Source organism: Felis catus, chromosome B3, assembly GCF_018350175.1.
Source record: "Felis catus isolate Fca126 chromosome B3, F.catus_Fca126_mat1.0, whole genome shotgun sequence".
Taxonomy (NCBI): Eukaryota; Metazoa; Chordata; class Mammalia; order Carnivora; family Felidae; genus Felis; species Felis catus.
Genome location: NC_058373.1, coordinates 136,626,527 through 136,647,543, shown reverse-complemented (window position 1 = coordinate 136,647,543; position 21,017 = coordinate 136,626,527). Strand labels below are relative to the sequence as shown.

Below are 21,017 nucleotides of genomic sequence, written 5' to 3'. Positions count from 1 at the left end.
GGCTCCAGCTCACCGAGGGGTACCGGGACTTTCAGAGTAAGTTGCCCATGTTTGTGGGCCACTGAGGTAGTGTGGCGGGGTAGAGGAGGGAACAGTGGTCTCGGGCATTTCAAACGGTAAAGTGCATACAAAGCACCTGGGCATTTCGTTAAAAATGCAGATTCTGACTCAGTAGGTGTGGGGCAGGGCTGCATTTCAGCGTGCTCCCAGGTCTGGTCCACAGACCGCACCGGGAGCAACACTGTGGCCTGCCCACTGACCGTCCAGGTGCCCCACCCCGCAGTGCTCCACCTCTCCCTTGCCACCTTCCTCCTTGATCCCCGTGCCCCGATGAACCCAAACGCACTGTAGGATTTTTCATTTGCACGAATGCCTGGGAAGCACTTGCATTGGACCCTTGATCGAGTTACTGGGGCAGCGACAGCGGAGGGTGGTGGTGACTTGCCCACTCACCCAGGGCACAGCTCTAGAGGCTCTCTAAACATTCACCGAGTTTGTGAATCATTGGCTGCTATCACGGTGATCCTCGGCCACTAGAGGACCGCGGAGCAGTCCCTGCTTAGATGTTGGCCCCACCCCTCCCAGTCCCCTTCTGCCCTCCCTAGAGAAGGGTAATCGCTCGTGAGACCTAGTCCCAGGGACAAATGTGCAGAACCCTTCGGTGTGCTATAAACATTTATTAGCAGGTAGTACAAATAGTTCTTAACCAACACCTGTTGTGGTAACTTTAAAGCCCACCCTCCATCTACAGAACACTCTCCATGTGCTTTTTTGTTTAATGCTGTGATGTTGACATTATTTTACCAGACGGAGGGTGGACAGAGGCTCTAAGAGGCGGCAGGTACCCCAGAGTCTCCGAAGCCAGCCAGGCCAGCGGCCCTGTCCTCTGCTCGCCAGTGGCCTTTTGCCTTCCTCCTCACAAACTCAGTCTTCACTCAGCTGAGAAAGGGACTGAGCTTCCCGGAGGGGAGGCTCTGTCCTAAGCGAGACCAAGCAGCCAGAAATGCATCTGGATGGCATTTGAGCCACCTGGCCCCTCTGCCGTTGTTTCCACATTCCCTCCGCGTCCCGATCTTCCCGGGATGGCCACGGCCTCCTCGGCTTGGCGTTGCTGTTTCCCCTGCTTGGAATGTCCCTACCTCCCTTCTTCGCCTGGCAAATACCTGCCCACCCGCCAAGACCCTGCTCAGATGGCACCATCTGGTGTGGAAGCCTTCCCCACGGTCCTGGGTTGGTGCCTCTGCATCCCTGGCGGGAACACGGGGCCAGGCAGCCAAGGGGTCAGCGTGTGTTTGTTGAGTGAATGGATGGCATCCTTTGATTCAACAAACCCCTCGCCTGTGCCAGACCCTGTGCCCAGGACTGAAATAAATTGCCCCATCACCAGACACATCAACCCCTGTTCCTACCTCACCCCTCCCCCTCAGCTGAGAAAACTCCGCTGTGTGAGATATCCCGGGAGGCCTCCCAGGAGGCGGCAGCCAAGTGGGATTTGGGGACGTGTGGGGAGATGCCCCATCCCTGCCCCCACGCTGGCCTGCCTGCACCACCAGAGCTCAGAGCTTAATTCCATGCATGGGGGCACTTAAGAGGTCGAACTCCCCGACCCCTTCGCTAAGACCGTGTTGGGGGGTCCAGGCTGTGTATATACCGGAAGGAGGACAAGACGAGGGGGCTGGCAGCTCCGGCTCCAGGTGTGCCCCCCACTACGTCCTCACCCGTGAAATGGGTTTGTACCTGCCCTAGCTGCCGCCTTGGGCCCTGCGGATCGATGAGGGGCGACGAGGCGGGAGCTGCCTCGCCAGACCTTTTCAGCTGGCAGGGGCCGGGGTTTCAGAGCGTGGTGGGTGCCCCCCTCTTATCCAGTCATATCGATTGGGTGTCTCCTACCTGCCAGCAGTCACAGGCAAACTCCGCTGCTTGCAAACGACACGCTGGCACTTCTCTTTCTCCCCTTTCCCAGAACTCCCGAGGCCCCTGGCTCACCTGTGCCGGCTGCAAGTGAGGAAGGTGGTTGGAAAGCACCGCATAAAACTCCTGGATGCGTTGCCCCTCCCGGGCAGGCTGATTCGGTACCTGAAACACGAGAATACCCAGTAACCAAGGCCGCGTGGAGGAGTCGCTCCTCGGACTGTCACTAAGCCTCAGGACAGCCGTGTCCCCAAATCCCAGGGGGTCTGATGACAGAACGAGGCCGTGGGTTGGCCTCCGTGGCAGCTGGGGCAGCTGCCGTGACCTCGCCAGGTCTCTGGGCCAGAGCTTTGCCCGGACCAGAGAACACAACGTGTCAAGTGGGAGAAAAACCCGAGTTTGTTTTCAACCTGATGAGCGGAGCCCAGACTTTCTCTGCCGTTGGGAATGGCAGAGGCCCCAAGGGCAGAAGTTGGGGGGGGGGCGGCAGGTGGGAGCCAGCAGGGCAGCCGCAGCCCCGCCCCCGACGCTTTCAGGGATGAGTCTGCCTTTCGGAGACAACCTGCCACCGGGCTGTCCCGGTCCCCTCCCGCTTTGTCTGTAAAACTCTCCACTTGACTCCTGAGTTTTTTTCCTGGAGGTGTGATCCGGCGGGGGTGGGTGGGGGACCCACTTGTCAAGTACAATAAACGTTGCACAGATGACACCTTGCCCCGCGAGGTCCCTCTCGCCCGACCCCCTCCTTCCCACAGGGCCTGGGGTCTTCGGCGCTGCTCTTGGCGGGTGTAGGGGTGGGGCAGGTGCTGGGACAGGGTGCACGACACCTTTGGGCTTCTGAAAGCCACAGGAGAGCCGGCAGCTGGAGGAGAGGGGGCAGCTTCCTGCTCTGTGAGCGGAGCGGCCTGGGGTTGGTTTTTCTGTCCTGCTTCAATCACCGTGGAAACGGGAGCAGCATCGCAAACAGGGCTCCGTGTCTACAAGCCTCCTGACACCTGGGATGGCCTCGCACACACGTTTCCTGGCAGCTTGTCCTCGCGTCCTGCTCACCCGTTTGCCACAAAACTTGAGATACCAGGAAGGAAAAGAAATCTGAATACGGGCCACCGTGAGCGAAGGTGCTGGAGGGGTGGCCACTGTCAACCCCTGCAAAGGCACCGAACCGGAGGCACGAAGCCTTGTCCCCTCTGCTGCCCCCCGGGATCCTCACGTGGCTCTGTGGGGGAAGCCAGGCATTTTCGGGAGCCCCCAGCCCATTTTCAGGTGGGCATGGTTGGGACACCTTCTTGGGATGCTGGGAGGCACTGGGTTCTTAGAATACGAGTGCTCGTCAGTACTGGTTGGTCACAGGCACTGGTCAGGGCTCCTCCTCGCCAGGTGTCTCTCCCCAGCCTTGGCCTTCTCAGATCCCGGCCCCTATTCCACCCCCCACACCCGCCCCCCAACCCAGAAGCTTAAGGATTAAGGCCTGGGCTGGGGCCTGTTCCCAAGGGTCGGTTGTGATTGGCCGGTGCTCGGGTTGTGCTTGGTTGTTCCATTTCTTGACCACCGCTGCTCCAGAGAACGACTTTGGAGCCACAGCCCTCTGCAGAGCCCTCCTCCCCCACCCCCATACTTGGGCCGCAGAGATGTCTCAACAGCATCACCAAACACTAAAAATCCTGCAAGTGGTTCCGGTTTGTGCGCACAGCACGTGGGACGTTAGTGCTGGAGATGTGAGGCTAGGAGGTGAGTTCCTGGGTTTCACTTTGAACCAGCACGACTTACTTTTTTGTTCAGGGAATCCTCTGCTGCGGCTGTATGTTTTTAACCACAGCTGTCCTACATGTGTTTGCCCCCAACTTGCTTCTGCCTGGGGAGTCCCGGAGCCGTGTGCTTCTGTCCAGCCGCTCCTTAGTAAAGGTTTCTGCTTCCAGACAAGCCTCCCTGCGTTTGTATTCGTGCATCACTAGGGTGTCCCCTGGGGAAAGGAGCCCAAGAGGGGCTGGGGCAGCTTTCTGAGAAAACACGCTTCCCTGGGCTCTGTTCCTCCCCCGGGGGGAGGACAGTTGGATGGCCCAGATGACTAGGGGAGGCGACTTTTGGCGGGTGCGGCTCTCTGTCAGGTCTGTGACACTCAAGAGTACCAGGTGCTCCCATCATCCCTACGACAATCTATTTTCGGTCATATTTTTCTGATAAGGAAGTTTTGGCCCAGAGAGGTTAAGTAACTTGCCCGAGGTCACAGAGCCGGTAGGTGGATCAGAGCTTCTAACACCTTGCTGTACCGCGTGGAGGGGCAGAGCAGACCGGAGCGGCCGGCGGCGAGCGTCCTGATGCCCTACCCTGTGTGCTGGATAACGACTCAGAACAAGTCTGCCGGCATCACGTGGCTTCCGTGGCTCTCAAGTCCTCCCAGACCATCAGACAAACTACCAGAAACCCACTGGCTTCCCAGGGAGCAGGCCGCCCTCCCATAGAGATGCTCCACTCCAGGGGAATCCTAGAGCAAAACCAGGCAGAGTAGGAAGGGCCCTTCACAATCGCTAATCCTGGAGCCTTGTGTTAGAAAGGATTCCCCCGAGGGAGAGTGACTGTGACTAGTTGAGGACACCTGCCTTGGGTGCAGAAATGGCAGGTACCTCAGTTTGCTATCACTGACCTAGTCCCCGGCTTTATAGAGTGGGGAAACCAAGGCACAGAGGGAGATGACCTTTCCGGCATCATGCTGCTAATTAGGGGGCTGCAGTCCCCAGCCAGGGCTGGCCCTGCACCTGTCCCAGTGGTGAGAGCTGTGCTTTGATGAGGTCTGTGTGCTCTCAGCCACGGAGCAGGTTCACGCAGCAGGGCAGACCCTGGGCCGGTATGGAGGCGCATGCCTCTCCAATGGCTTTGCCCTTTAGGCAGCATCAGGGCAAGACCCAGGGCCACTCCCTGCCACCAGCACCCTGCTCTGTGCCAGGCCCAGGAAGGGGGCCATCAGCAGGTTACCCAGGAATCTGACTTAGCCAGAGTTTTTTTTTTTTTTTTTTTGGCTTGTCCACAGGGGGCCAAGCTCCAGCGTGTCCTGATTTTCTCTCTGGCCAGGGTCGGGCATGATTGCCTTGGCCCAGCCTCTGCTCTGAGGCCATAATCAGAGTGGAAGGCATGGCAGAGGGGGACCACTCTCATCCCACCCCTCACGCTGCAGGTGGGGCAAGGAGGCCCCCGGAGGAAAGGTCCAGCACCACATCCCATTGCAGAGCCGGGACTCCAGCCCCACCTCCTCTGGCACCGGCCTCCTTATTCTCTAGAGCACTGGGGACCATCTGGAGATACGGGCTTCCCTCACCCTCTGTTCTTGGACCTGGCAAGCAGAGGTGACTGCCCGGTGACTCCTCTCCACCCTCCTTCCTTAGAGTGGAGCTGCCGGCCCGCAGTGTCCGTTCTCAGAGGTCTTTGGGTCTTTTCCGGCCACCCCCACAGCCAGCCGCCTTCCCTAAGCTGCCCTCTCCCCGGGCCCAGCCAGCATTTCTTAACCTGGGGACCATTCAACCTCAGGACATCAAGATGTGGAAACTGCAAAAGAAATGTCTTTATTCTTTTAACCTTCTTAATATTTACAAAAAAAAAAAAAAAAAAAAAAACACCTCAAAAAGAACAGAACTGAGATTGGCTTACATAGTGGGTGGCAGGTGAACAGACGTGTAACTCTGGCTTCTGGAGCGGCTGGCGGGCCGGGGCAAAGCCCCGCCGCGCCAGACTGGCACGAGGACAGTGGGATGCTCTGTCGGGCTCTGGTCTGGTTGGAGAGGGGCCGGCGGAGCCCGGCCCCACGGCTCCCAAGGCAAGGGCTGACTTGGCGCCTGCCGGAGAAGCCACTGCCCCAATCCTGTCCTCCCCTCCCATCCACACACACAAAGGGAAGGTTCCCAAGAGGCCACGCCACTGCCCAGCTCGCTCCTCGAGTGGAGAGCTCCCTGGGCCCGCAACACCCCTACAGGCCAGAGGTCGGAGCCGAGGGCCTCCCAGCCCGGCTAGAGGTAGCCAAAGACATTGAAGATGGGTGGCGGTACAGCCGGCTTGGTGGGGATAGGCTTCAGGACCACGGGTCTGTACACTTTCTGCCCCGGCCCATCCACATCCTTGCAGAAGTGGGCCAGCTCCCCGGGGGAAGCCGGGCTTTTCCTCCATAGGCTCAGGCCGGGGACCGGGCTCTGGGGCAAGGCCCCTGGAGGACCTGGGTAGACCGGCTGTCCATGGTACTGGAAGGGGCAGCAGCTCCAGGCATTGACACGGCCCACCAGGGAGACCCCAGACATCTTGAGTGGCTCCTTTTCAGCCGGTGCCCTTGGGGATGCCGGCACTGGGGCCGTCTCAGGATCCAAGGGCTCCAAACCTTTGCAATGTTTCTTACCCTCATAGGGAGGTCCCTCCCTGGGGCCCGGCCCCCCCTCCAGCCCCAGCGGGTAGCTGTGGGTGGCCCGAGGCTCTTCCCAGAAGGAAGCGGGCAGCTGTCTTTTCCTCATGGGCACCTGGCCAGGCCTGGCAGCTTCTGGGTTCTGCCCCTGTAAGGTCTGCTCCTTAGAGAGACATTCCTCCCTGTACGGGTTCCCCAGAGCCTTCTCCTTGCAGCCCCCACCCCCGCCGGGACTGGAATCATGGCCAGAATCGAGGGGCAGCCTCCCTGGCCGGTCCTCGGGTCCCCTTTTCAGGTGAGGCTCCGCCCCTCTGCCGGGGAGGCCCCGAGGAAGCCGGGAATACTTCTGGGAGAAGCGTTTGAGCTGCTTCTGCAGGTACTTGCGGTGGTCCACCGAGCGGCGGCAGGGTGCAGACTTGTCCAGGGCCGCCTTGATGTCACTGGACGCCAGGTTCACAAAGTTCAGCAGCATCTTTACGTCACTGTCGTTTGCCATCACCAGGAGGCCACTGCATGGGGCTTTCCATGAAGCGGGTGGGTTCTGCTCGTGGCTGGCGGCTCCAGGGGAGGGCACAGAGCTGACCTGGGGGGACACACAGGCCATTGGGAGTCTCTCCGGGCACCAGCACCCAGCCGCCGCCCCCCCTCTCCCCCGAGGCCGCAGGGCCAGCGCCCCTTATCCTGAGACACAGTCCTGGGCACCGGGCTGCCCATTCAGGCCGCTGAGCATGCGTTTCCTCAGCATCTGGGAGGGAACACGCGGGCCCACTCAGTCCTCCCAAGTCTGGCCCTCCCCTGCAGCCGAGGCTCAGAGAGGCTGGGCGGCTTGCCCAGGGCGGCCCAGCCACAAGTGGCATCGCTGGGGCCCGAGCACAAGTCTCCGCGTGCCCAGCGCACCGTGTCTCCCACACACCACGCTGCCAACGTGCGCAACTTGCCAGCGAGGTTTTTATTTTCTGAGCCGAGGCCACCGCTCCACTTTAGAGCAAGGCCAGGCCCCTTCTCTCCCCAGTGGTGATGCCCTCCCCCTCCCACCCCCGCCCCCAGGCCTGCTAGCTTCAGCCCCCCCTCTTCGGCGCCCACGCTCCACCCCCGGCGCTCACGCAGGACAGGCAGGACCCCCGTCTGGCACTCAAGCCTGGGCCTGCCTGGCGGGCTCATCTCAGACTGTGGGCAGCGGGGCTCCCCCGCAGAAGCATCTGCAGCAATTTCATGCCTCCTGGGCCACCACCCGAGGCCCCTCGCCCCTCCCCCAGGCCCCAGCCGGCCCCACGCCCCCACCCAGCCGGCGGGAGCCGCCTGAGCCTCCACACTGACCGAGGGTGCGGGCCGGCCCCGGGCCCCCCGCCGACGTGGCCTGGCAGGTTCCCCGCGGCAGACCTGGGCCAGGCCCGGCGTGGCCGGCGAGCTCCGTGCGTCCGGCTGGAAGCAGTCGTGCAGCCCTCGAGTGGGCTGGATGGAGGACGAGTCCCCGGCGCTGGGGGGCCCCTCAGGCCAATCAGGAGCGCCTCTCCAGATACAAAGCATCCCAATCAGGCGGCAGCGCCCCGTTCCCACATTCTTTGCCGTCACAAATTGTCACCATGGGGACCATCACAAAAAAGACAGCTCCCAAATGCAATCATTTCCCGGTAAATTTCTACCCTTCAGCCCCTCCTCCCCTTGACCTCGGTTCCCTGGTTTCTCGAGGGGGCAGTGCGTGTGTGTGTGTGTGCGTGTGTGTGTGTGTGTGTGTGTGCATGTGTGTGTGCGTGCGTGTGTTTAAAAAGTCCAGGATTGAGGAGGGGCTGGGCCCAGAAGAGATGGGCTTGCATACCTCCCCCAAAGACTCCAGGCCTACAGCTGCCATGCCCCAGTGCAGACAGACAATCGGACGGGGTAAGCCGGGGCGGGCTCTTTCCCCTCTGTCCTTGAGTGTTGAGTGTCTCTCCCTCTCCCCCTCCCGCCCCGTTCCTCGCTCCCTCTCTGTCTCTGTCTGTCTCTGTCTCCCTCTTCCCAGCCCCCTCCCGGAGGCACCGGCCACTGGCCAGCCTGTGAGGGCAGGCGGCTCGCTGATGTCGGGAAAGGTAGCCGGGGAAGGACTCCCTAACGAGGTGCTGGGATATCCATGGGAAGGGAGCCGGAGCTCTCAGGAATCTTGTCTTTATGTTTGCTTCCTCAATTGAGCTGCACAAAGCCTGAATTGCCCATTCAGCGCGGCCGGACAAAAGGCTGGCGTTGCACGGTCCCCTTGCATTTGTAGTCAAACAGTTAGGGACTTAAATCGAGTCGTCATGATGGAGAAAGAGGTGGACAAAGCCCATAGAATTGCCATCAGCAAACATTTTCCTGTGTCATATTAGCCAGTCTCCATGGCTCCCCCTGGCCTGGGGACAATGGCACAAGTTTGCACACTTGGCTACTGTCACCGTGCCAACGCCGGCGGGGCCGCAAGCGGGCCGCTCTGAGCGAGCGAGGGAGCCCTGCGCTGGCCGCTGGCCCTGCCCACTGACTGGCCGGAGGGAAGGTGAGGCCGCGGGCGGAGGCAGGCTGATCGGTGCGGCCTCCGTGCCGGCCGACCTGGGCGGGCCCTGCGCCTCCTGCCTTTCTCTGCTCGGCCTCCTTTCCCTTCCACCTCTTCCCCTTCCCGTCCTTTCCCCCCTTCCTCTTCCAGCGTCTCCTCCGGTCCTCCGCTCAGCTGAACGGCCGGGCCGGCGGCCTACACCCCACCTCTGTAGCACGGTCTGTGATGCCAAGGACTCCTCTCTGAGGTCCCCTCGCCCGCATGGGAGCGGTTGCAGGGCAGGCCCAGGGGACTCACCCAGGAGGATGGTCCCACCCCCTCCTGCTGGCCAATAGACTGCTGCCGCCGGCCACAGTGGCCTGGCTTCAAGCCGCCTCCCTCTCTGGCTGGAGGGTCCCTGCAGGCCAAATGAAGGGTTTGGAGGAGAGGGCCCTGTGCCCACAAGCCGGAACTTAATTTAGGGATCGGGGATCGGGCGTGGGATCCCCCGTGCCCCTCCCCCTGCTGAGGCAGCGGGGGAAGCAGGGGCTGGCACGGAGGTGTCTCTGGACTGGAGTCTCCCAACCGCTGGCCATCCCCCGCCCTGGAGAGCGGCCCCTCTCCGCGGCCGCACGACGGCTAAGTCATCGTTGCTCTAAGCGCTGAGAGCCGAGGGTTGTCTCTGCAGCAGAACCGAGCCCAGCCTGACCGGTACAGGCAGGAACATCCTTGCTCCTCCGAACTGGCCCTGCACAGGGCTGCCCTGAGGTCACCGGGGTGGGCCCCCTGCTTGGGGGCCAGGTCACACGGCTCGGCTAGTGTTCGAATCCCTCCGTAACCCAGCGCTGGCCCACTTAACCGCCTTCTGCATCATTCTCTGCTGGGACGCTGGCTTCAAACCATCCCGGCCCATTCCCACTGTGGCCTCCTGCAGGCTCGGGGTCTGTTCCTGCTGCAGCCCACCGGGCTTTGCTCGCCGGTGACGTCGTCCCCTCACTGCTCTGCCAGTAGCAAACCCCCGAGGCCAGTGAACCTTGTGGGGTCTGAGTCCATAGCTTAAAAACTCATTCCATAGTGCTCTTATATGGGCTGTTTTTCCTGTGTGTTCTTCCTACTTATTGAGGAGAAAGAAAAGAAAGGAGGGAGGGAGTGAGGGAGGGAGGGAGGGAGGGATGGAGGGAGGAAAGAAGGAAAGAAGGAAAGAAGGAAGGAAGGAAGGGAGGGAAGGAAGAAGGAAGGGAGGAAGGAAGGAAGGAAAGAAGGGAAGGAGGGATGGAGGGAGGAAGGGAGGAAAGAAGGAGGGAAGGAAGGGGGAGGAGGGAGGGTGGGAGGGAGGAAGGAAGGAAGGGGGAGGAGGGAGGGATGGAGGGAGGAAGGAAGGAAAGAAGGAGGGAAGGAAGGAAGGGGGAGGAGGGAGGAAGAGAGGGAAGAAGGGAGGAAAGGGGGAGGAGGGAGGAAGGAAGGAAGGAAGGGAGGGAGGAAGGAAGGGAAGAAGGAAGGGGGAGGAGGGAGGAAGGAAGGAAAGAGGGAGGGAGGGAAGGAAGGGGGAGGAGGGAGGGAGGAAAGAAGGAAGGAAGGAAGGAAGGAAGGAAGGAAGGGGGAGGAGGGAGGGATGGAGGAAGGAAAGAGGGAGGGAGGGAAGGAAGGGGGAGGAGGGAGGGAGGAAAGAAGGAAGGAAGGAAGGAAGGAAGGAAGGAAGGAAGGAAGGAGGAGGGAGGGATGGAGGGAGGAAGGAAAGAGGGAGGGAGGGAAGGGGGAGGAGGGAGGGAGGAAAGAAGGAAGGAAGGAAGGAAGGAAGGAAGGAAGGGGGAGGAGGGAGGGATGGAGGGAGGAAGGAAAGAGGGAGGGAGGGAAGGAAGGGGGAGAAGGGAGGGAGGAAAGAAGGAAGGAAGGAAGGAAGGAAGGAAGGAAGGGGGAGGAGGGAGAAAGGGAGGGAGGAAGGGAGGAAAGGGGGAGGAGGGAGGAAGGAAGGGAGGAAGGAAGGAAGGGAGGAAGGAAGGAAGGGAAGAAGGAAGGGGAGAGGAGGGAGGAGGGAGGAAGGGAGGGAGGAAGGAAGGGGGAGGAGGGAGGGAGGAAGGAAGGGGGAGGAGGGAGAGGGCGGAGGGAGAGAGGAGGAGGGAAGAAACTGATACTTGGTCAGCACCTTATATGTGCCAAGAGCTGCAATCAGTGATCACATGTAGAAGACCCCACCTGACCCCGCGACAGCTCACTGAGGGGAGTACTGCTATGAAGGATATGAGACTGAGCTGCTTTCTCAAGGCCTCACAGCCAATAACTGGCAAAACTGAACTTGAAGCCAGGCCGGTCTCCGTGCACCCTCTCCCATCCCTATGTTTATAGATCCAAAATGAAGTCTAACCTCCTTGGCCTAACCCAGAAAGCCTTTGGTAATCTGACCCCTAACCGGGGCCTGGTGCAGGGTAGTTTCTCACTAAATGTTTCATGAATCACATATGTTGCCCACTCCACCGAATGGAAAAACTGCTGCCTCTATTTGTTTATTTGTTTACTATTTGCCCCACCCACCCATCTACCTCCACCTGAGTGAGCTCCGTGAAAGCAGGGCACAACTGCTCATTCACCTCCGAATTTCTGTAGAACGGCCTTGGCACAGAGTAGGACTTAGTGAAGGACCCTGGTGACGGCTACGGTTGCACCTGACGACAAATCCTCGGTGTTCCTTCTGGACTGTGGGTGTGTGGAGAACAGGGAGCACCGTTTCATAATTGCATCTCTCCGCACCAGACGGGGCCACTGAAGCACCTGTTAAAGGCACAGGAGCGGGGCTGACTTGAACTTGAGACTTCCTTCCCCATCATCCGTCACGGATGCGGGTCTCTGACCTTCCAGCTGCGCTAACCCCTCCTCAAGATTATTTACATGGTTCAGTGTCAGGGACTTCCGGGTTCTAGTAACTCCACTCAGCACCTGCGTGCGGACACCAGAGGGCACGGAGGAGGGGGGCTTCCTTTGCTCGCTCCTCTGTCCCCAGTGCAACGTGCTGGAGGGGAGACCAACTCTGTCCTGACAACTTAACAGCCATCTTCTGTCCACCCATCACTGGGACAAACACCCCAACTTTCCCTGGTTTCCCAAACTACCTGGAGCCCCCCATCCAGAATTCCTGGACGTCATCTGACATAACCCACTTCTAGAATTCAGCCAACACAGCTGCAGATTGGAACCAAAAGTGAGAGGAGGCAGGTGACAATGACATGAACCACCCAGCCAGAGGGGGAACCTGGAAGGTCACCTGGGGCAGTGGGCTTTCAAACTGTGTTTACACAAAGAAGCCCCTTAAACAGACTCCTGAGGGAGTCCGATATATGAAACAGTGACAGGGACGTGCTAGGAGGGCAGATTTCTTTTACACACCCAAATGCGATAATTTCCACTTATTTTGAAAACAGATTCACACCAGGAGAGTGTTTTGATGACCTAGAACTTCAAAATCAGGAGTTGTGGATTACAGTCTAGTATTGGCCATATTTTGCTCCGGTTGCAGAACCTATAGAAATCTTGACATAAAGAGATAAGAGGCTAAAATGGTAAATTTTTAAAAGTCTGTCTTGCTATCTCAGGATAGTCATCAAATGAAAACGATTCCCCGAGAAGCTTTAGTATCTAGTCCCCTGGGGCGTTAACCGGTTAACTGCCCGGGCTAACGGGTCTAGTGTGTTGGCTTGTGAGTTACAACTCGTTTGAGTGTGTGTTTGTTAGTACAGTTTTTAGCACGTAATATTTTCAATCGCCAAAAATAAATTTTAAAGACAATTTTACGTTTCCACACCTCTGTAGAAAGTTCCGTTCCAAGAGATGGGCCATCTTCCCATTTTAGAGGTGAAGAAGAGAGGCCGGGCAGGGGAGATGATTCACCCAAGGTCAGGCTGTTCTGCACCCTGACGTCTGCTCAGAGCTCGGCCCTAGCCAGCACTCACCACTGGATCAAGGTATATGACACGTAGTGAGCCATTTGTTCAATGGATAAGGAAACTGAGGCACGAATTAGCATGGAAACTTGCCCAAGGTCGTCTGGTCAGTAAATGGCAGACCAGGGACTGAGATGCCGGCAGCCGGGTCCAGACGCTTGGTCGTGACCATTGTATGATGCTGCTCCCTGCTGACTATTAACTAACTCGCAGGCCCCGACTCCCTCCTAGGGGCTTAGCTAACCCAGAGAGCCAGGCACGCCCCTCCCGACCTGGCGACTTGGGCCTGACCATCTCAACTCCGGAAATACACAGATGCGCCTTCAGAGGCACAGCGGCACGGCCAGCACCTCGCGGACGTGTGACAGACATCACAAGATGATTTATGTAACCCCCTTATATAATGGGAGTATTTCTATCAAAGACTGGCCTGAGGCAGGCTGTCAGCAGTAATGAGAACAGACAGGCCTTTCCACTTTTCTTGGAAAGAAAGGCATTGGGTTGAAATAAACCCCTTTGGCTGCCAGGCCGCCAGACTGGGGGCTTCCTGCCCTGGTGACCTCCTCTCACAGCCAAGGCTGAGCACCAGCATGGCGGTGCCCTCAGAGCAGCCGGAGACCTCGTGATGCCTCACAGCCCTGCTCCCCAGTCCCCGCGCCCCTGGCCGTGGCCCGACTGCAGTGGCAGAGACAAGTGTCAGTGTGACCGTCTTTAAGGTCGAGCTAATAGCAGCTCGCTGGCAGAGTGGACAATGAGGATTAAGAGAGATCATCTGGGGAGCGCCGGGGTGGCTCGGTCGGTTAAGCATCCGACTTCGGCTCAGGTCATGATCTCACAGTTTGTGAGTTTGGATCCCACCTTGGGCTCTCTGCTGTCAGCACAGAACCCAATTCGGATCCTCTGTCCCCATCTCTCTGCCCCTTCCCTGCTCGTGCTCTCTCTCTCTTAAAAAGAAATAAACAGGGGCGCCTGGGTGGCTTGGTTGGTTAAGCGTCCGACTTCGGCTCAGGTCATGATCTCACGGTCCGTGGGTTCGAGCCCCGCGTCGGGCTCTGTGCTGACAGCTCAGAGCCTGGAACCTGTTTCAGATTCTGTGTCTCCCTCTCTCTCTGCCCCTCCCCTGTTCATGCTCTGTCTCTCTCTGTCTCAAAAATAAATAAACATTTAAAAAAAAAAAAGAAAGAAACATTGGGGCACCTGGGTGGCTGGGTCAGTTAAGCGTTCGACTTTGGCTCAGGTCATGATTTCATAGTTCCTGAGTTCGAGCCCCCACGTCGGGCTCTGTGCTGACAGCTCGGAGCCTGGAGCCTGCCTCGGATTCTGTGTCTCCCCCTCTCTCTGTTCCTCCCCCACACGTGCTCTGTCTCTGTCTCAAAAATGAATAAATGTTAAAAATTAAAAATTTAAAAAAAACATTAAAAAAAAAGAGATCATCTGTGACCAAGCCCAGTACAGTGCCTGGCTCAGAGTCTGTGCCCTTCCCCCAGCTCTGCCCCTCTGGGCTGGGTCCACAGCTGCCCAGGGAAGCCCAGCCTGGGCACGGCTCACCCATAGAGAGGGGCTGATGTGGCAGGAATAACACAGCAGTTATGCCTTTACGCCCCTGTCGGGTGATCCCCATGGACCACTGCCCCCCACTGATCCCAGCTACTGTGCCACATGTCTGTCACCTTGCCTGTGACTCCGGGAGCCTTTCTGGTGCGTCTCTTCACCCAACGCAGGGCACAGCCAGGAATGAAAAGTCCGTTTAATCTCAACTGCCACCTCGGATTTGATTGGTGATGGCTGGCAGGTGCCCTGTGGAAGGATTCCGAGGGCCCCGCAGGCCCGGCAGTTAGAATGCCCTGATCAGCTAGTCATGCCTTCTGTAGGTGCGGATGGAGATGGGCTGGCTGGGTGCCAGGTGTCCCTGCCTCCAGCTCCCAGTCACAGGCTGCGAAGCCAGGGTGTGCAAAGCTTGGCGTTCTGGTAACCCGACCCTTGGGATTTTAATCAAGGGAACAGAGTCCCAGAGAGAGACTGATTTTCCAAGTCCTCAAGCGCTCCCCCTTCCCAGACCAGAGCTCATTGACTCAGTGCAGTACACAGAGACTAGAGTGGGTAGGCATTTTGGAGAATAGAGGCACCGAGACGTTTAGGACAATGGAGAGGGGAGGTCGCCACGGCAGGGCGTGGGGGCAGAGATAAAGTTAGGAAGAACGGTTGAATCCCCCCTGTACTTCTGCATGCAGTAGGCACATAATAAAGGTTTGCTGAACAAATCACAACATGGAGCAAAATGACTGGTTGGCTTCTGAGTCCTGTTGGGGGCTCCGGTAGCCAGTCATAAAACATCCTGGGAACAGCATATGCTCCGTGGCCCTCCCGGCCACAGCTGTCCCCCGGCAGTTCCACATAAACAATGCACTCTCTCATCAGAGAGGAGCCCTTGCCTCCCCAAATTGGGATTTCCTAAGAGAAAGGTGACAGGGGAGGAGCCCCACTCCCCTCAAATACCATGATGCACTGAGAGCTTTATAGCTGCTATCTCAGATAGAACGTAATCATCCGTAACAAACCAATGACTGAATAAATAAAACTTTCTGAGGGGGGCGTCATCCTTCCCATCTGACAGATTAGGAAACTGAGGCTGCAGGAGGTAGAAAAGCTCTCCTCTGACCTCTGAGCAAAGTGGCAGAGGACCTGGGGTTTGGATTCAGTTTGTGTCTATACCTCAGCGCCCCTCAGAGGAGGCAGGGGATATTGTCCCTCTTGGCTTGTCGCCTTTGGCCTCACAGCCCAGCCCTCGGCCTACTCCCTGGGTCACCCGTCCCAGTGCCAACTCGTGATTTCCTGACCTCTGATCACAACTCTGTCTGTAGCCCAAATCCAGCCCAAACCACACACTGTCTTGTCGAGAGAGAGAGAGACGTTTGCACAATCAGTAACTCCCAGGCTCCCCAGCACGGTCCTGCTCAGATAAGAAGAGTTACTACAGTGAGTTCAGGAGCCCCCTCACCTCCTCTGGGGTAACAAGGCTGACAGGGTTGCTCAGGCCAAACACTGCCAAACTCAGGTGGCGTTCAGTGCCCTGCACATGGTAGGTGCTCCTGGGAGCACATTTCTCACCTGGAAGCAGAGATAATGCACGAACCTTAAGAGTCAGGCAATTACATTCCAGTCCTGCCTCTGCTAATCTGGGCAAATAATTTCACCTCTCTGGACCTCACTTTTCTCATCTGTAAGATGGGGGCCATTCTACTCACTCTGCTGGCTTGCTGGGACCCTGGAGAAAGACTTGGGTCCGACAGGGCTCTAAGACGCACCAAGGCGTGGTGGAGGGGGAGAGAGAACCCCGAATAGTGCCCAAGGGCTTGACCACATCTAGCTCCAGTTCAAAGACATCTGTGAGGGGCTGGCAATGACAGTTCCCATCAGACCTTGAATGGATGATAAGGGTGATGTAAACAGGACCCCAGCTCCACCGATCCCTTCCCGCAGGCTAAAGGATGTGTCGGGTGGCTTTATCTCTGTCAGGATGCAGTGGATTCTGGGAGGAGAGAGTGTGGGCAGAGGAGGGAGGTAAGAAGCATGAGACGAGGGCTGGACAATGCAGGCCACTCCCAGGGCCAGAGATGCGGATTTTTCCGGCAGGTCCTGCCCAGAGTGGGAAGTGAGGCAGCAGATGTGCGCTCGGTATTCACCCAGTGAAGCCTGGAGTTGGATCGTCGGCCACAGCTCCAGGAACAGTGTGCTCCTCTCCTCTGCACTCACAGCCCGGAAAACTCCATGCGTCTCGTGAGTTTTCAGCACCAGTCGTGAGCCGATCATTCCCCGCGTCCGTCTCCAGCCTGGACCTCTCCCCTAACCCCCAGAGTCCCACCCAGCCGCTCTCTTGCTCTCTCCCCAAGGATCTTCCAGATCCTCCAGCTTTCTACACCCAAGACTGAGCTCCGGGTTTTCTCCCCAGGCTTTTCCTTCTCAAATAACCGCGGCTCTTTCCTCCCAGGTGCTCAGGCCAGACCTCAGAGTCATCCCTGACCCCGCAGTCATAGCCTTCCATCAGCTCGCCCCCTGGACTCTGCTCGCAAACTATATCGAGCATCCGACCCCTCATCACCAGTTCCTCTGCTCTACCCTGGACCCATCTCCCACCGTCTCTCGCCTCACCCGGACGCTTCCAGAGCCTCCTAACTGGGCTCTCTGTCCCCCTCCCCACACGCAGAGAAGTTTTACCAAGCTTTGCCCTGGATATAATGTTAATTTAAATATTAATTAACAGTGCCCAGGAGGACACAAGTGAACATTGGAGAGTCACTCTTTCCTCTTCCCCCTTCAATTCTGCCAAACGGTCATCTCATGTGGAGGGAGTGTCGGAAGTCTGCTCCCCACCCCCCAAAAGAGCACAAACCTTCAATGTGGGGCCGCCTTCTAACACCCACTGTGAGCATCCTGGGGGCAGTGCAGGGAAGGGTCTGCCACAGCATCGTCTTCTCTCCCCACACCCAGCCCCTAGCAGCTCTAGAAGCTTCTAGAGCCCCACACCGGGAGCTGATGCTCTCTGAGACCAGTAAGCCCTGGCCAGCGCTTTATATACTGGAAAGAGACACAGAGGGGCTCATGCTCACTCTCCAGATCCTCCAGCCATACTCTAGGGCTCCTCTGAGTACCCCTGTTTCACAGAGGAGGAAACTGAGGCACACAGTGATTTGTTCAGTTTCATTCAGCTAGGAACTGGCAGACCTGAGACCTAGAAGCTTCCTAGAGGAGGCCCAGTGAACAGGTGGGAGTGCTTCCCATCCGCCACCACCACCCCCCCCCCCCTCCCCCGCCACCTCCCACCGCTCTAGCCTCACCTGTGGTCGGCATTTCCATTCGTGAGAGCAGTTCCCTCATTAGCAAAGGAAGAAACTGAAGCTGAGAGGTGCAGTGGCTGGCCCAAGCAAGCCGGTGAACTAGTGGTATGGTCAGGATTAAAATCCTGACTCCCCAGATCAGGGCTCCCACCCCCTCTTTCAATAATGACCTTGGCTAAGAGGAAAAGGCAGGATTCTCCTCTGAGCGCCCAGTCTTGGCCTCAAATGGCCACAAGAGGGCGCCGTGGGAATTCCTCGGGGTCTCTTGCGCTTCCCAGGGAAGGAGCCTTTCAGTTTCAACCTTCATGGCCTCCCTGGCTTGCAGCCCGAGGCTCCTGCCCCTCAAGAACTCTGACCAAAGCCCCCCTTCCACACCCCAGCACTTTGAAGATATTCCAGAGCCCCTGCTCATTCTTCTCCCCTGTCTCCACCCTCCACCCGCCCCCCCCATCCCAGGATTATGTATCCCCCTTTTCCTGAGTAGATGTGGGATCCTTAGAAACCCCATGTTGTTTTTGTCAAGCAGTTGGTTCACACTGGGCAAAGATGGCCTACATTTCCGAAGGAGGGACCCCCACCCCCAATGCTGGACACAGTCTTCTCATCTGTAAATGGGGACAATAATACCTGTTCTTCCATTCCCTCAAAGAATGAAAGAATAAGCTCTGGTGTGAATAAGAATGGAAGCAGGCTGGATGCTGAAATACCATGTGGACATGCGGGGTGTATATTTCGGCACCAGCATTTTTGTCCCTTCCCAGCAAGCGCTGGTTGGCCGTTGGCTGTATCCAGTCAGCTCGCACTTCACATTCTCCCACATGCACAGTCCCTCGCTTGACCCGCTCACAGATGCATCTGCCACTCGAGCTCCTGGGTGACTGATGAGAGTCCCCAGGGGGCTCCTGCTGCTGGCCCTGCCAGGGCCACCCTCCCCTCTTCCTTACCTTGGTTTTCGTGAGTCCTTTTCAGGTCCTTGCCTAAGGCTTGTTACAATCAGAGCCAGAAGGAAGACAAGCCAGGTGACGCTGGAGGCCATCTCGGAGCTCCTGGAAGATTGAAATCTGCAAAAGTGACCCCAGGCAGCTGTGGGCACACTGCCCCCTGCTCCCACAGGGTGCTGGCCAGGAAGAGTCTGCGGTGAAGAACGCTGTTTGTATGTTGGCATTGCCTGGTCCCCCCCCTTTCCATCTTGTCAGACAACACAAATGACAAGCTGTTTCCAAGTTTCCCTCTCCAAACAGGGTCCTCCGGGTCTGGGGTGACAGTGGGGTGAGAGGTGAGCCCCCTGCACGCCCCAGCAGCCCCCCTCCACAGCCTCAGAGGACGGCTCTAGACATCACAGAAAGCACATTCGCGTTCCAGGACCCGTGGTCCTTGCAGGACCTAACACTTGGTTTTGTCTTCCCTCCTTGCCTTGCCATGCCTAACCAGGTTTGTAATTCTCTGATTCTTCCGAACACACACTTCCTCCAGAGAGCATTCTCTGAGAGCAGGCTGGAGTTGCTGCTTCCTAAAGACAAAGCCTCTGTGGCGGGGGGATGGGGGGGGGGCTCCGGGTCCAGGATCAAACGCTCAGCAGGGTTTGGTGGAGGGGGGCAGGGACTTACCCTCCCTGGCCAAGGAGAACATGGGGCAGCTCAACAGTAGATTCATGTGTCTACCATGCTCCCTTTCCAGACCCCTTTCCTCTGACCGTTGCCCTAAATACCCATTTTAGCCCGATTCCAGCTGGACTTGAAGGCTGAGACAATCAGGGGGTGTCAGAATTGTCTAAAAACAGTGCTGTGAAGGATGGACGGAGACAGATACACTTAAGCATTCTTGGTATGAGTGTGAGTTGCTATCGTCTTTTTGGAGGGTCTGTTGGCAGCGTCTCTTAAAATAGGAAATAGGTCTACCCTTAGAGTTCCAAGAGTCAATTCTACAGGAATATGGGCACATGGGCGCAAAGAGTTGTGCCCGAGGATGTTTGCGGAACTGTGCCCGAGGGTGTGTGTTTACAACTGCAAGAAACACACAAAAGGAAAGACAAAAAGACAAAGACTTGAAATGTACACAGTACTTTAGCACAGAATGTTTTGTAGCCACTGATAGAATGTCCTGAGGCTACAGGTGCTGACTTAGCAAGAAGGACCTCAAGATGGATGGTTTCATGAAAAAAAAAAAAATAAAGCTCAGAGTTAGGTGTATCTTATGACCCCATTTATGTTAAAAATAAAAAAAAAAAACAAAGAAAGAAGAAAAGGTAAAGTGAAAGGGGCTGCTTGGGGAAAGTGTGGGAGGGAGGCACCCCAAACTGATAACAGTGGTGATTTAGGACGGGAGAGGCTTGAAGGGGGTTTCATTTTTTAGTTTATAAACTTCCATTTAAAATTTTTTTTCTCAATGAGCACATAGGTATGTATCATGATTTCGCCTCGAATATCTATATTTGATTTTGCTCAGCATAGTCCTGCTCAGAACCTCTGAAGTAGGTTGACAGTATAATCATTCAACAACAAACATTTCCCACGTGAGCCTCTGCTCCACACAGCTCGGAGCTGGGTCCCGAGGACAGGAGACACCGTCTCCACAGAGAAAGGCACGTGAAGGGAAAAGGACCTTACAGCACGACAGAATCTATGACAGGGTTTTCACAGGAACAGGAGGCAGGTATGATCCATTTCCCTGGGTGAAAGTAAGGGAGGCTTCTTGGAGGAAGTGGTGCTTTGTAGTCTTGGGGATGATTGGGGTGTATCAGATGCATCAGTGGGAGAAGAGCGGGGGAGTCTTGTGGGGAAAAGCGTTGCAGGAGAGGAGATGTGAATGTCTGGTACATTTCAGGGATCACAGTGGGAAGGTGATGAGATGAGAAGGGGCAGGACAAGGACAGAGACAGGGCTGAGCTTTCCACCCTTGCACTCTGGTGTGCAGGGGTTCAGCCAGCTGCCAGCAGGGGGCGCTGAACCCCCTCAAACCGCAGAATCTGGAGCCCGCGGGGGTGGGGCGGGGGGAGTTGGTCACAGGGCTTCCTGTGGCCTGTGGTGCAGGACGCTGGGCTCTCAGGGCCCCAGGCTGGATGCTGAAGGCAGGCGGGTGGACAGAGACCTTGGCACAGACAGTGACCGCCTGCATGAGGATGGGGGGGGGGGATGCGTTGGGAGGGCACCTGCCCTGTCCCACTGAGAGACCACCGGGCCACTGGCCGTGCCCTAGAAGGCCACTCCCGAGCTTCTGCAGCGCGGCCTAGGACTTGAGACAGGCCGACACAGCGACTTCATGGATGATGTTGCTTTCCTTTCCCAATGCGTGTATTTGGGTTTAAAAGGAGAGTCCACTTCCAGAAGAGTGTGAGTACGCGGTGACACAGGAGGCTGTGACCACAGGAAATGAATGACTGGAGTCAAGGACAGCAGACACGGGGTGCCCTGAAGGCTGAGTCAGCGTGGAGCGTCTGTGGTGTGGCTGACTGCTGTCAGCCCATCCTGTCTGCCCCCCTGCCC

General features: G+C 57.4%; 2 protein-coding genes and 1 long non-coding RNA gene across 9 annotated transcripts in view; 2 read left to right on the top strand and 1 right to left on the bottom strand.

Annotated features, from left to right (window-relative positions):
* The window catches only part of ASB2 (ankyrin repeat and SOCS box containing 2), a 28,758-nt gene extending 26,143 nt beyond the window's left edge, over positions 1 to 2,615 (top strand). For both annotated transcript variants that reach the window (XM_023255984.2, XM_023255987.2), the window contains exon 9: positions 1,964 to 2,615. In XM_023255984.2, the coding sequence (XP_023111752.1) occupies positions 1,964 to 2,100 (137 nt within the window). In that variant the 3' untranslated portion in view covers positions 2,101 to 2,615. The remainder of the gene's footprint in view (positions 1 to 1,963) is intronic.
* FAM181A (family with sequence similarity 181 member A) lies at positions 2,509 to 14,507 on the bottom strand. Of its 5 annotated transcripts, none has more exons than XM_019833577.3 (3): positions 14,371 to 14,507; positions 11,354 to 11,534; positions 2,509 to 6,869 (listed from the first exon to the last, which is right to left on the bottom strand). In XM_019833577.3, exon 3 carries the CDS (start codon positions 6,780 to 6,782, stop codon positions 5,904 to 5,906), a length of 879 nt encoding a protein of 292 aa, XP_019689136.2. In that variant the 5' UTR covers positions 6,783 to 6,869; positions 11,354 to 11,534; positions 14,371 to 14,507; the 3' UTR covers positions 2,509 to 5,903. The 5 variants fall into 5 exon arrangements, with proteins under 5 accessions (XP_019689136.2, XP_044916401.1, XP_019689137.2 ...); XM_045060466.1 differs by lacking the exon at positions 14,371 to 14,507 and adding an exon at positions 13,898 to 13,917; XM_019833578.3 differs by lacking the exon at positions 14,371 to 14,507 and adding an exon at positions 12,147 to 13,585.
* A 40-nt stretch (positions 14,508 to 14,547) lies between these two features.
* Positions 14,548 to 16,983, top strand: LOC123386189. 2 transcript variants are annotated; one of them, XR_006599945.1, is made up of 3 exons: positions 14,548 to 14,668; positions 16,334 to 16,477; positions 16,689 to 16,983. It is a non-coding gene; the product is annotated as an uncharacterized LOC123386189 (long non-coding RNA). The 2 variants fall into 2 exon arrangements; XR_006599946.1 differs by having other exon boundaries at positions 14,551 to 14,646.
* The last annotated feature ends 4,034 nt before the right edge of the window (positions 16,984 to 21,017 follow it).